The sequence below is a fragment of the Ranitomeya variabilis genome, chromosome 5 (assembly GCF_051348905.1).
Source record: "Ranitomeya variabilis isolate aRanVar5 chromosome 5, aRanVar5.hap1, whole genome shotgun sequence".
Taxonomy (NCBI): domain Eukaryota; kingdom Metazoa; phylum Chordata; class Amphibia; order Anura; family Dendrobatidae; genus Ranitomeya; species Ranitomeya variabilis.
Window position 1 is genome coordinate 343,269,442 of NC_135236.1, and position 13,405 is coordinate 343,282,846.

At 44.7% G+C, this 13,405-nt stretch overlaps 1 protein-coding gene across 1 annotated transcript in view; it reads left to right on the plus strand.

Annotated features, from left to right (window-relative positions):
• ABCD2 (ATP binding cassette subfamily D member 2) overlaps positions 1-13,405 on the plus strand; it is a 98,792-nt gene that overhangs the window by 42,619 nt on the left and 42,768 nt on the right. The window contains exon 2 of the mRNA XM_077264818.1: positions 7,901-8,081. Within this exon, the coding sequence (XP_077120933.1) occupies positions 7,901-8,081 (181 nt within the window). The remainder of the gene's footprint in view (positions 1-7,900; positions 8,082-13,405) is intronic.

The following is a 13,405-nucleotide window of genomic DNA, read 5'->3' on the forward strand; positions in this document are numbered from 1 at the left end:
CTCTGAGTTCTAGGGTCATCGAGCCGTATAGGGTGATGGCCATTCTCAGCCCTAGAACCCTCCAGTTGGAGTAGTGATGCATGTCCATACCATTTTCCACATGTCGTCTCTTAGGAGATTTGTTGTTCCTCTGGAGCCTATGTTATTACCATCACCGTCGGTCTGCGTTTGCAATGACCTTGAGGACCAGGTGACTACGGAGGTGAATTCTAGTATTTTGATGCTATTCGATACGCCATTTCTGGACAAGTCCGGTCTTGGGATCCAGAGGCTGGTCGTAGAAAGGGGGGTACTGTCACTAATTCTTAAGGCATTCGTGGCAGCTCTGGGTCTACTGGTATTTAAATGGAGTTTTTTTTACCTTTGGTTCAGCAAGAGTTAGGCCGCCGTCACACATGCGAGTTTTACGGACGTAAGAGCGCAGAAACTACGTGCGTAAAACTCGCATAACATACGGCACAATGCTTCTCAATGGGTCTCGTCCTATCAGCCGTATATTACGGATCCGTAATATACGGCTTTCTACGGCCGTACAAAATCGCAGCATGCTGCGTTTGTCAGCGTATTGCGCAAAAAAATCGCCAATGAAAGTCTATGGGGGCGAGAAAAATACGGATTCCACACGGACCAGCAGTGTGACTTGCGAGAAATACGCAGCGGTGTTAGTGAAAAGTCGGTAATTCAATTGCCGGCTTTTCATTTCTCATGCCTAAAACCGACAGGATATGAGACATGGTTTACATACAGTAAACCATCTCATATCCCCATTTTTTTTGCATATTCCACACTATTAATGTTAGTAGTGTGTATGTGCAAAATTTCAGCGCTGTAGCTGCTAAAATAAAGGGTTAAATGGCGGAAAAAATTGGCGTGGGCTCCTGTGCAATTTTCTCTGCCAGAGTGGTAAAGCCAGTGACTGACGGCAGATATTAATAGCCAGGAGAGGGTCCATGGTTATTGGCCCCCCCGTGGCTAAAAACATCTGCCCCCAGCCACCCCAGAAAAGGCACATCTGGAAGATGCGCCTGTTCTGGCACTTGGCCACTCTCTTCCCATTCCCGTGTAGCGGTGGGATATGGGGTAATGAAGGGTTAATGCCACCTTGCTATTGTAAGGTGACATTAAGCCAGATTAATAATGGAGAGGCGTCAATTATGACACCTATCCATTATTAATCCAATTGTTTGAAAGGGTTAAAAAACACACACACACATGATTTAAAAGTATTTTAATGAAATAAACACAGCGGTTGTTTTAATATTTTATTGCTCTCTCAATCCATTTGCAGACCCTCGCTTGGCAAAACAATAAACCCACAATATACATACCTTCTGCTGACCCGTCACGTCCCACGAGGTAATCCATCTGAAGGGGTTAAAATAATTTACAAGCAGGAGCCCTGCAAATGCAGCTGTGCTCGTGCTTGTAATTCCCCGGCGAATGAAGGAAATGTAGGTCATTGACCTACATTTCCTTCAGTCGCGGTGATGCGCCCCTGCTGGATGTTCTCATCCCACGCTCCAGGTCATATGAGGACATCCACCAGGGGGCGCATCACCGCGACTGAAGGAAATGTAGGTCAATGACCTACATTTCCTTCATTCGCCGGGGAATTACAAGCACGAGCACAGCTGCATTTGCATGGCTCCTGCTTGTAAATTATTTTAACCCCTTCAGATGGATTACCTCGTGGGACGTGACGGGTCAGCAGAAGGTATGTATATTGTGGGTTTATTGCTTTGCCAAGCGAGGGTCTGCAAATGGATTGAGAGAGCAATAAAATATTAAAACAACCGCTGTGTTTATTTCATTAAAATACTTTTAAATCATGTGTGTGTGTGTTTTTTAACCATTTCAAACAATTGGATTAATAATGGATAGGTGTCATAATTGACGCCTCTCCATTATTAATCTGGCTTAATGTCACCTTACAATAGCAAGGTGGCATTAACCCTTCATTACCCCATATCCCACCGCTACACGGGAATGGGAAGAGAGTGGCCAAGTGCCAGAACAGGCGCATCTTCCAGATGTGCCTTTTCTGGGGTGGCTGGGGGCAGATGTTATTAGCCACGGGGGGGCCAATAACCATGGACCCTCTCCTGGCTATTAATATCTGCCGTCAGTCACTGGCTTTACCACTCTGGCGGAGAAAATTGCGCGGGAGCCCACGCCAATTTTTTCCGCCATTTAACCCTTTATTTTAGCAGCTACAGCGCCCACATTTTGCATACACACACTACTAACATTAGTAGTGTGGAATATGCAAAAAAAATGGGGATATGAGATGGTTTACTGTATGTAAACCATGTCTCATATCCTGTCGGGTTTGGGAAGGAGAAATGAAAAGTCGGCAATTGAATTACCGGCTTTTCACAGATATCGCGCTGTAGTAAATATAAATACAGACTATATATATATATATATATGTGTCTCAATGACATATATATATATATATATATATATATATATATATATATATATATATATATATATATATATATATACTGTATGTATGTTTTCCCGAACATTTGAGCACATAAATCCATTAGATGTCGGTTTTGCAAGCCTGCGAGAAAATATCGCAGTACGGATGCCATACGGATTACATACGGAGGATGCCATGCGCAAAATACGCTGACACACCCTGCCTACGGATCACTATTTTGGGAACATTTCTCCGTATTACGGCCATATTACGGCCGTAAAATACGGACCGTATTGTCTTACGCCGAATGTGACGCCGGCCTTAATGTCAGTCTCTTGCTGGCAACTGATGTTGGTTGGTAACCACTTCCACCTCTCTTTAAATAGTCACATGACCCATCAGCGGTTATAGAGTTTTCTTTGCAGACCCGCTCGGTGTGTGGAGCTCGCCTGTGACTGTGATATTGCCTCTGTTGGAGTTCTGTTATCCTGGTGGCATTTACTCTGCTGTGGAGCGCAGCAGCAGTAACCTTTTTGTCTGTCCAATGATTGTCTCTTTCCCTGTGCAATATCAGCTGCAGTGGTGAGGCTAATGTCCTTGCCGGCCAGTGCTCTTGCCAGGGTGGGTAGGTGACGGGGGCTAGGCACGTGACAGCGGTGGGGGAATGACCCGCATAGGGCATTAAGGAAGCTTAGAGACAGGCACAGGTTGGTGTCAGGAGGAGTCCCATCCCCCACTCTCGACCGTTAGGGCCTTCCTCAACCTTTTCCATCCCGTTGTACTTAGATGCTGTGTCAGCCACAGGACATACCTGTCACAATCCATGTTTGGATCTGTGGCAGATCTGGTTTCCCTCTGATTAAAACCTTTTTTCCTTTCTGGTCATCCGGGGTTAATGCAGTTTTCCCCCCCCCCTTCCCGGTGGCCGCTGGTGTTATTGCATTGCATTGCTGCTGGGTCAGCTGATGTTGGTGGTGACCACTCCCACCATCCTTCATAAGGTCACCTGATGCATCAGCTAACTGTTGGTTATACAGGTCCTTCTGGTGATCAACCTAGCTGGAGAAGGAGTTTGCTGAGTGTGGTGATTCTTCAGCTGAATACTTATTCCTGGTGCCTTACTCTGCTGTGCGGTGCATTGCAGCAGATGAAAGCTAAGTGTTTTTTGCTGATACCTTGTTTGTCTTTCTTTCCCTTTGTGTTTATTAGTGCAGTGGTGGGACCAGTGTTCTCACTCGCCAATTCCCTACCCAGGGATAGGTGCAGGGTGAGTGAGGGCTAAGGTATCCAGCTCGGCGACAGGTTGAAAGAACCTGTATAGGGACGTCAGGAAGATTAGGGTACATCCTTAGGAGAGTGCAGGAGGTGTCCATTTCCCCGTTCCCTATTGCAGGGCCCACCGTTGTTATTGTGTCCCCGGTGTTCCCTTGTGAGTCTCGCCGCTCGCCACTGTGTGACCGACCACCCGTTGGGTCATGTCTCACTTGGACAGTCACTTCGTGACAATACCCGTGTCCGAGAATGACATTATTTTTGTGAAAATAAAAAAATTGGAGCTAAAATAATATTTTTGTGGGAAAATTTTACTTTTTATATTCACGGTTCATTGTTTTAAACTTCTGTGAAGCACCTGGGGCTCAAGTTGCTCACCACACATCTAGATAAGTTCCCTGAGGGGTCTAGTTTCCAAAGTGGTGTCAATTGTTGGGGGTTTCCACTGTTTAGGCACATCAGGGCCTCTCCAAACGTGACATGGCGTTGGCTAATTATTCCAGCAAATTTTACATTCAAAAAGTCAAATGGCCCTTCTTCCCTTCCAAGCCCTGCCGTGTGCCCAAAAAGTAGTTTCCCCCCACATATGGGGTATCGGCATAATTTTTGGGTCAAATTTTTTTTTCTGTTATCCTTGCAAAAGTAAAAAAAAATTGGGTCTAAAGTAAAATTTTGTTGGCATGTGGGAAATGTTATTTATTAACTATTTTGCGTGATATAGCGCTCTGATTTAAATGGCATAAAAATTCAAAGTTTGAAAATTACCAAATTTTCACCAAATTTCCATTTTTTTCACAAATAAATGCAAGTCATATTGACGAAATTTTACCACTATCATAAAGTAGAATATGTCACAAAGAAAACAGTCTCAGAATCAGTGGGATCTGTTGAAGCGTTCCAAAGGTATTACATCATAAAGTGACAGTGGTCAGAATTGTAAAATTTGGCCTGGTCAGGAAGGGTGCAAACAGTTTTGGGGGTTGGGGGGTTAAAAGGGTTAAAGAATAGAAATCTTTCACTAGAAAACTCATTGGATGATGTTTGGCTGCTGATCTAATAACATGAACGTGTGCATACAAATTACAGCAAACTGATCTTCAGTGGGATCAGCCGACTATTTTATGTGTATGGGAGCTTCCTAACTTTCTCCCAATAGATGATATCTGGAAAGAGAAAGAATGGGAATGTGACATTTCAGCGCCTCACCCTTTTGCACTCGGAAGAGTGAGATGAGTGGAAATATTTTGTTTTTCAAATTCCCCGTAGAGTATGCATGCACATGTTTAGGAAGGTTGAATGGAATAGATATCGGCAAAATTGATAATGAAGCATTAGCCTTGTAATATGCTTGTTTAAATAAATCTGTATAACAATAGGAACAATGCTAAACTTGCGCAGAAATTCCTTTGTTAAATGTGTATTGATGCACATCCTACTAGTGGCGTTTCTCATGGGCCATATCAAAAAATGCAAGAAAAACAATAATGCAGCACAAAGTTCATATTACGTCAATTACTGCAGAAATAATTAGCGCTTAGTACACCAATGCAAATAGCAGCAATGTTTTGGACAGTTATGCACTCAATTAAAGTGGTGTTGGATTTTGAATTGGGACAGTTGGTCGCTGTGTTGCATAATGCATTAGAAATAGTGGTGGTGAAATTATTGACAACTTATAGAAATGTGATCTACTGCTCGTCGATGCAATTAAAAACCATCCACTTATTTCCCTTGTGCTGACTTTTACTTTTAGTCCTAAGAAAATTATGACAATTGCAGCAAAATATCGGCCTCGCAGCCATCCAACATCCCACTGCACGCCGCCTCCTGTCTGTCTTGTGCCGTCACTGGTGCCCACCGCGTGCCGCCTCCTCTCTGTCTTGTGCCGTCACCGGCGCTCTGCAATTATTTCGAGGGCATGCGCCGTGCGCGCTGCCCTGGAACTTACATCAAGTGATGTAAGTAGATCGCGCCTGCGCACAGCACCAGATTCCCAGCCCCGCAGTGTGAATAAATCATAACACACTGCGGGGCGGGATCTCGGGCCTCCGCTACACGCAGGCGCGATATCAGTACATCAGCTGATGTGAGTTCCAGGGCAACGTGCACAGCGCATGCCCGAAAAATGAGAGCACAGCGCAAGCGCCGGTGATGTGAGGAAACACAGAGGAGGCGGAGCCCAGTGCACTGAGAAGACGATGGACGGCTGCGAGGCGGCTGAGTCAGGGGGAGAAAACATACCCCCTGGACTCAATACAGGTATGGCGCGCAAATTATAAAAGTGAATTTTTCAGCTTTATTAGGGATCAAAAACATAAGAGCCACCTTCACAGAATGCAGCCTTAGTGCTGCATAAGGTCGCTCTCTTACCTTAATAAGTCCTGGGGGGTGACAGGTTCCCTTTAAACTTACTCTGAAGCCTTAACCTCTAAATTTCTTGGGGGAAGAGGGGGTTTAGAATTTAGTGTTTAGATTTTTTTCACCTGTTAAATTACATTTTTTGTACCTAAAAACAAAAGCCAGTCCTTATGTCTCCTGTGATCATGGCCCAGCCGCATTGTCTCCTGTGCGTATGCTGCAGCCCCAGCCCCAAAGTCTCATGTGATCATACCGCAGCTCCAGCCCCAATGCCTCCTACGGCTGCTGCTTCTGTCTTCGTGTGTGGGACGGGAGCGCATTGCGTGCTAACTCTGCCCACAAAGTACGCTCTGACTTCAGCAATGGCCAGAGTCATTATGTAGTCCTTTAATGCATGTGCATGCAGTGTTCAGTAGTGAATGCTGCGTGCCCGTGTTCTCGGTGCAAGAAGGGTTTGAAGGGCCGGCAGTCGGCAAGACGGGGCTGTCGGCCCGAGCAATGTGGTACCCAGAAAGCTGCCCGGTGGCCGCAGAAAAGGCAATCAAAAGGCCTGAGATTACCTGCCCTTGCTATAAAGGAGTAGAAAATATGCAGGCCGCAATTTATTTCCCTTCCATCATGCTGTCCGTTTATGTGATTTTTGAAATTAGGGACATTCTTCTTTGATGGCTATTTAAACAAGTATATAGAAATTGATTTTTTTTCTTTATTAAAAAAGATTTGTCTTTGTGTGGGTTTTTTTCTGTAATCAAATACATATATAGTAAAGTACAGATTTATTATCAGTTTCTGAAAAATTGAAAGGCAATATGGCTACACTTCCTGTTGTCAAATCTGTTAAGGTACCGTCACACTAAACGATATCGCTAGCGATCCGTGACGTTGCAGCGTCCTGGCTAGCGATATCGTTTAGTTTGACACGCAGCAGCGATCAGGATCCTGCTGTGATGTCGCTGGTCGTTGAATAAAGTTCAGAACTTTATTTGGTCGTCCGATCGCCGTGTATCGTTGTGTTTGACAGCAAAAGCAACGATACCAGCGATATTTTACACTGGTAACCAGGGTAAACATCGGGTTACTAAGCGCAGGGCCGCGCTTAGTAACCCGATGTTTACCCTGGTTACCAGCGTAAAATGTAAAAAAAACAAACAGTACATACTCACATGCGTCCCCCGGCGTCCGCTTCCCACACTGACTGAGCGCCGCAAAGTGAAAGTGAAACCACAGCACAGCGGTGACGTCACCGCTGTGCCCTGCTACTGCCGGCGCTCAGTCATTGCAGGAAGCGGACGCCGGGGGACGCATGTAAGTATGTACTGTTTTTTTTTTTTACATTTTACTCTGGTAACCAGGGTAAACATCGGGTTACTAAGCGCGGCCCTGCGCTTAGCAACCCGATGTTTACCCTGGTTACCCAGGGACCTCGGCATCGTTGGTCGCTGGAGAGCGGTCTGTGTGACAGCTCTCCAGCGACCAAACAGCGACGCTGCAGCGATCGGCATCGTTGTCGCTATCGCTGCAGCGTCGCTTAGTGTGACGGTACCTTTACTGACTACTGCAGGTAATAGAACATGTCAATATCTTTGTCATGTGACAAGGCTCGTTAAAGAACCGATATTGACTTTTAGGATTGCTATAGCCAATAGGTGGCGGTGAAGATCATCTCTTCTTCTCTGACTAGGCTATTTGCTCTTGGAAATAAAAAATCTTTGCTGGAGCCATCCCTCTGGCCAAGTTTAAAAAATAATCATTATTTTACACATTTTGAAAACTCATTACTATGTTTATTAAGTTGTATTTGTGTTATTTTATGTGCATATTGAAAATGTCTTGTTTTTTTAGGTAGAAATGACAAAACTTCAGAAGAGTTATGTGGCATTAGCAGATCAAATGAATCTTATTCTGTCTAAACGTCTGTGGTATGTTATGATAGAGCAGTTCCTGATGAAGTATGTATGGAGTGGAAGCGGCCTTGTTATGGTGGCTGTGCCCATCATCACTGCAACCGGGTTTGCAGATGGAGGTAAGAATTACTGCTATGATAATTGTGAAATTGTTGGTCAGAGTTAAAATTGGAAACTTTTTATTACTGCTTTAATGCCCTGAAACCATTTTATTATTTTCATCTTTTAACTTTTAATGTCTTTAGCTTGTTTCCTGGGGTTAAAAGCATGAACTCAGAAATTAAACATAAAGCTTTGATTCATCAAAGCATTTCCTCCAGAAAACTGGTTTAAAATTATTTAAAACGTTGCAAAATGTTTGTGTAACGTGTGGCTAACAGAAATATACCTTTCAAGCCCATTTTCACCCAGCTCCAAGTGGGTCATGCTGGGACAGCGCGTGGCAACCCCACTCATCAAATTCGTGATATAAGATTTGTCGCAAGTTACACGGAGTCCCATGCCACTTCACGCCTCACTTGATTCATTAAAAGGCATGCATGCACCTCTTAATGAATCAGGCGCCTCGCACTCCACCCTGCTCCCTCATCAAGATTGGCGTGAACTTGACCGATCTTGCTAAATCAGGGCCATAGCCTTTATTGTGTAGTCTAGCTCAGATTAAGCACACAAACCAACAAGTTGTATCCAGCTCCACCCTCTTGCTTCTCCAAGGCACATCACTTCTAATCTACAGATCATGGCATTCCCATCTGCCATGGCTTCATTGAGGAGGTCACCAGGACAGCCATAGGAGTAAATGAATGACAGGTGAACAGGACCCTATGAAATTAACTTCTTATTGCTGAAATTGAAAGCAGACAAACTATGAAGAAAGAAAAAAATATCATTAGTGTGGCTGTAAATGTGTAGGAGAATCTGTTACTGGTATGATATGGGACTTTTTCACTGTATGAGGACTGTTTGATAGCACAATATGGGGGTCTTATGCAGATAACGAATGGGGCACCGTAAATTGCAAGTAATGAGTGTTTAGTAACTATCCTGTTGTAGTGGAACTGTAGATGATAGTGTTATGGATTACTGTTGCTTGCACCAAATAATGGAGGTGGAGGTAGCTGCAAGAGTTATGGGGCAGAGCATTACTATGAAGACACTACAGCTGACACCTTTATGTAAGTCTGTTATCCATACGAATATTAAATCGTCACACCACATTTATGTATTATTATTTATTTTTAGAGCACCATTGATACCATGGTGCTGTACATGAAAAGGGGTTACATACAAAATACAAATATAAATGACAGTGAACAAACTAACAATGACAGATGGGCATAGAGAGGAGAGGGCCCTGTCCCTGTGAGTTTACAGTCTACCGGATAATGGGGAAGAAGACAGTAGGTTGGGGGAGTTGCAGCAGCTCCATTGGCGGTGAGGTGGTTGGGTTTTTTTGCAGGCTGTAGTGAGGTGGCAATGGGGTCAGTGTAGGATATAAGCATGCTTGAAGAAATGCATTTTCAAGTTCCGTCTGAAAGTTTCCAAACTTTCGGATAATAGGACGTGCTAGGGCAAAGAATTCCAGAGCATGGGTTATGCTCAGGAGAAGTCTTAGAGGCGATTGGGTGATGAACGTATAACTGTGGAGGTGAGGAGAAGGTCTTGAGAGGACCGGAAGTTACGTGTTGGAAGGTAACGGGTGATTAGTTCAGAGATATATGGAGGAGGCAGATTATGGATGACTTTGTAGGTCAATGTCAATAGTTTGAAATGGATATGTTTGTGAATTGGGAGCCAATGAAGGGATATGCAGAGGGGAGACATGAAGGAATAGCGAGGCGAGAGATGGATTAGTCGTGCAGCAGAGTTAAAGACAGACTGGAGAGGTGCGAGAATGTCAGCAGCGAGGCCACATAGGAGGATACTTTAGTAGTAGGTGGGAGATGATGAGGAGATGCACTAACATTTTTGTAGAATAATGGTTGAAGAAAAGACAGGTTTGGGAATATTTTTGAGTTCGAGGCGACAGGAGTGGGCACGAGCTTGGATGTGCGGTTGGAAGGACAGGGTACAGTTGACAGTTACTCCAAGGCAGCAAATTTGTGATACAGGGGAAGCATGATTTCATTTATTGTGATAGATCAGATAGGGGACTTATGTGAGATGGAGGAAAGATGATGAGTTCAGTTTTGTCCATGTTGACCCTTAGGAAGCGTGATGAGAAGAACGAGGATATGGCTGATAGACACTCAGGGATTTTGGACAGCAGACCGATGGGACAGAGAGGTAGATTTGAGTATCATCAGCGTATAGATGGCACTGAAAGCAATGGGTCCCAGAACAGAGCCTTGAGGGACACAAGCATGGACATGCTGTTCAAGGAGTTTGGAGGCGAACTGAAGCAGTTATATCAATTGATAACTGAACGTAGAGGTTTGGTCGATTGTTGGTTTCTTTAGGATAGGTGTGACTGTGGCATGTTTGAAAGCAGAAGGGAAGGTTCCAGATGTTAGCAATAGGTTGAAAAGATGGGTTAGGCCTGTGATAAACATTGTGGTGAGGTTGGGGAGGAGATGGAATGGAATGGGGTCGAGTGCACAAGTGGTGAGGTGCGATTTGGAGAGGAGATGAGTGAGCTCTCCTTCAGTGATGGTGGGGAGGAAGATTATGCGGGAGGATCAGTTGCCTTTTATACTGTACATATGGTTTGTGGTGAATGGGCAGTAAAGACTTGCCTTGTTTGGTCAACCTAATTTTTTAAATGTGCAGCAAAGTCTTCGGCACAGAGAAGGGAGGTCGGAGGGGGCAATGGAGGATGGAGGAGGGAGTTAAAACTGTTGAATAAATGTTTGGGGTTGTCTGATAAAGAAGATACAAGGGTTGTGAAATAGACTTGTTAAGCAGAGGTGAGGGCAGATTTGAATGTGAAAGTTGCTGTTTTGAATGCGGTGAAGTCTTCTTCTAGTGTTTTTTCTTTCCAACTTCACTCCGATACCCTGGACATTTGCCAACGGTTTTTAGTGAGGTTATTGTGCCAGGGTTGCCTATTGATTCATCGCACTCTGCCATGCACGAGCAGGTCGACCGAGTCAATATCTGATGCCAGTGTGGTGTTGTAGAAACTGGTGGAACTGTTTGTGTCGTGGAGTGAAGATTTGGAGGACAGCAGTAGAATAGAGTCAGAGAGCGCATGAATGTCTAGGTGTTTGAGGTTTCTGGGGGGTGTGCTAGTTTCTGAACATAGTGTGGCAGGTGAGGACATGGATGAGAAAGTGAGTAGGTGGTGGTCAGACAGGGGGAGAGGTGAGGCTGTGAAATTAGATAGGGAGCAGAGACTGGTGAAGATATGGTCTAATGTATGTCGTCTGTGTGGGTGGCTGCAGAGGACCACTGAGTGAGACCAAAGGATGAAGCAAGGGACAGGAGCTTGGAGGCTGCAGGCTGGTGGATGTCAGTGGGAATTTTGAAGTCACCCATGATTTCATTATCAACTGCTTTTTGTACCACTTGATAGCTTCTCCCATGGGCAATATTAATTTCCACACTCTCGATCCCTAAACAGCCCAGCAATTCCATCCCTTCATATACTGGTACATGTGGATTTTTCCCTTTTTCATCCTAGAAAAACATTCCACACACATCACACTCGTAGCTATCAACATCTTAAAGGACCCTTGTGACTGTGTACTTTACAATACCTCCCTAGAGGACATAAAAATATATTTATAAAAATCTTTGCTTATACCTGCCTGACGAAGGGTACATTACTCTAAACGTTGTTATACTTCATTTTACGGTGTAATAACTTTGAGATACGAGGGAAGAAAAATAAAAAGCATTAATAAAGCATTCCTATTTGTGCCTATATTTGGTGTGCTATTCCTTTATACACTATTAATTTTCTAATGAATTTGGGAGTAATGTGGCCTGTTCCAGTGGAATAAACACCAAATCTATTCTTTGTAACATAAATTGGAGGTTGATCAACTCACCTTTTCTCTGTTACAAAGATATAATATCTGGAAGTATGATGAGGACACAGAATGTAGCCAGCAACTGTACACATTATATGAATCTGCAAACTTCACACCTTAACAAAGTCCTGAACATTACTTGTAAGAAATCAACATTTTCTGTAAACATAGTTAGGAAACAAAGGAATAAATTAACGTGTGTGAACATATAATCCCTTAAAATAATCTTTTTAATTATTTTCAATCTCTAAAAAACACCACAACCTAGTGTAGGAAACACTTAGCAGAAATTAATATATCAGACACAAAAATTATCTAAAATTAGACCATGGATAGTTCCACATGATAAAGTTACTTTTACATTAGTATCCAGATATGGTGAAAGCCTTAAAATACCTACAAAGTCCCTTACTAAAGTCCTAGACTGATTCTCCCTAACTGCAGAGGTTGGCAACCTTAAAGATATGAGATATGGTTTCCTCACTCGTTGGTTAACCAAGCAGGTTTGCTTTATCTGCCTACTTCACCTGTCCTCCCATTGACTGTCATTACCTATAACAGGGCTAGCAGGGAAAGACCAGGAGAGCCGTCAATGAGTGGGGGAGCCACATCTAGTAACCTATTAGGGTGCCAACCTCCGCTGTTAGGCACCATCAGCCGTAGGTTAAGAAACAGGCATGTATAGTTTTCTGAAGTTTAATATTAAACTAGATGGGTATTTCCTGAAGGAACTACAGATAGTGCTTTGGAATGGTGCCCGGGCTGCCCCTGCAAGACTTTCACACTTGGGTGCCCCTCAGGCGGTCCGATTTGGTGGGTTGGGTCAATCTGGGTCTGATTTTGTGGGCGGGGTAAATCTAGGTCCGATTCGGTGGGCGGGGTCACTTTTGGTCCGATTCTGTGGGCGCGGCCACTCTGGGTCCGATTCGGTGGGCGGAGCCACTCTGGGTCCGATTTGGTGGGCGGGGCACCTTAGGGACCAATTTGGTGGGTGGGGTCACTCGGTCCGATTTGGTGGGCTGGGCACCTCAGGGTCTGATTTGGTGGGCTGGGCACCTCAGGGTCCGATTTGGTGGGTGGGGTCACTCTGGGTCCGATTTGGTGGGCGGGGTCACTCTGGGCCCGATTTGGTGGAAGGGGTCACTCTGGGTCCGATTTGGTGGAAGGGGTCACTCTGGGTCTGATTTGGTGGAAGGGGTCACTCTGGGTCCGATTTGGTGGGCGGAGCCACTCTGGGTCCGATTTGGTGGGCGGGGTCACTCTGGGTCTGATTTAGGGGGCGGGGTCACTCTGGGTCCGATTTGGTGGGCCGGGCCCCTCGGGGTCCGATTTGGTGGGCCGGGCCCCTCGGGTTCCGAATTGGTGAGCGGGGTAATCTACTATCTAATTATCTAAGGGCACTTCCGTCTTTCTGTCTCACAACACCGCTACGTCATCATCTCGTGAGACCGCAATGCACTCTTGGGACC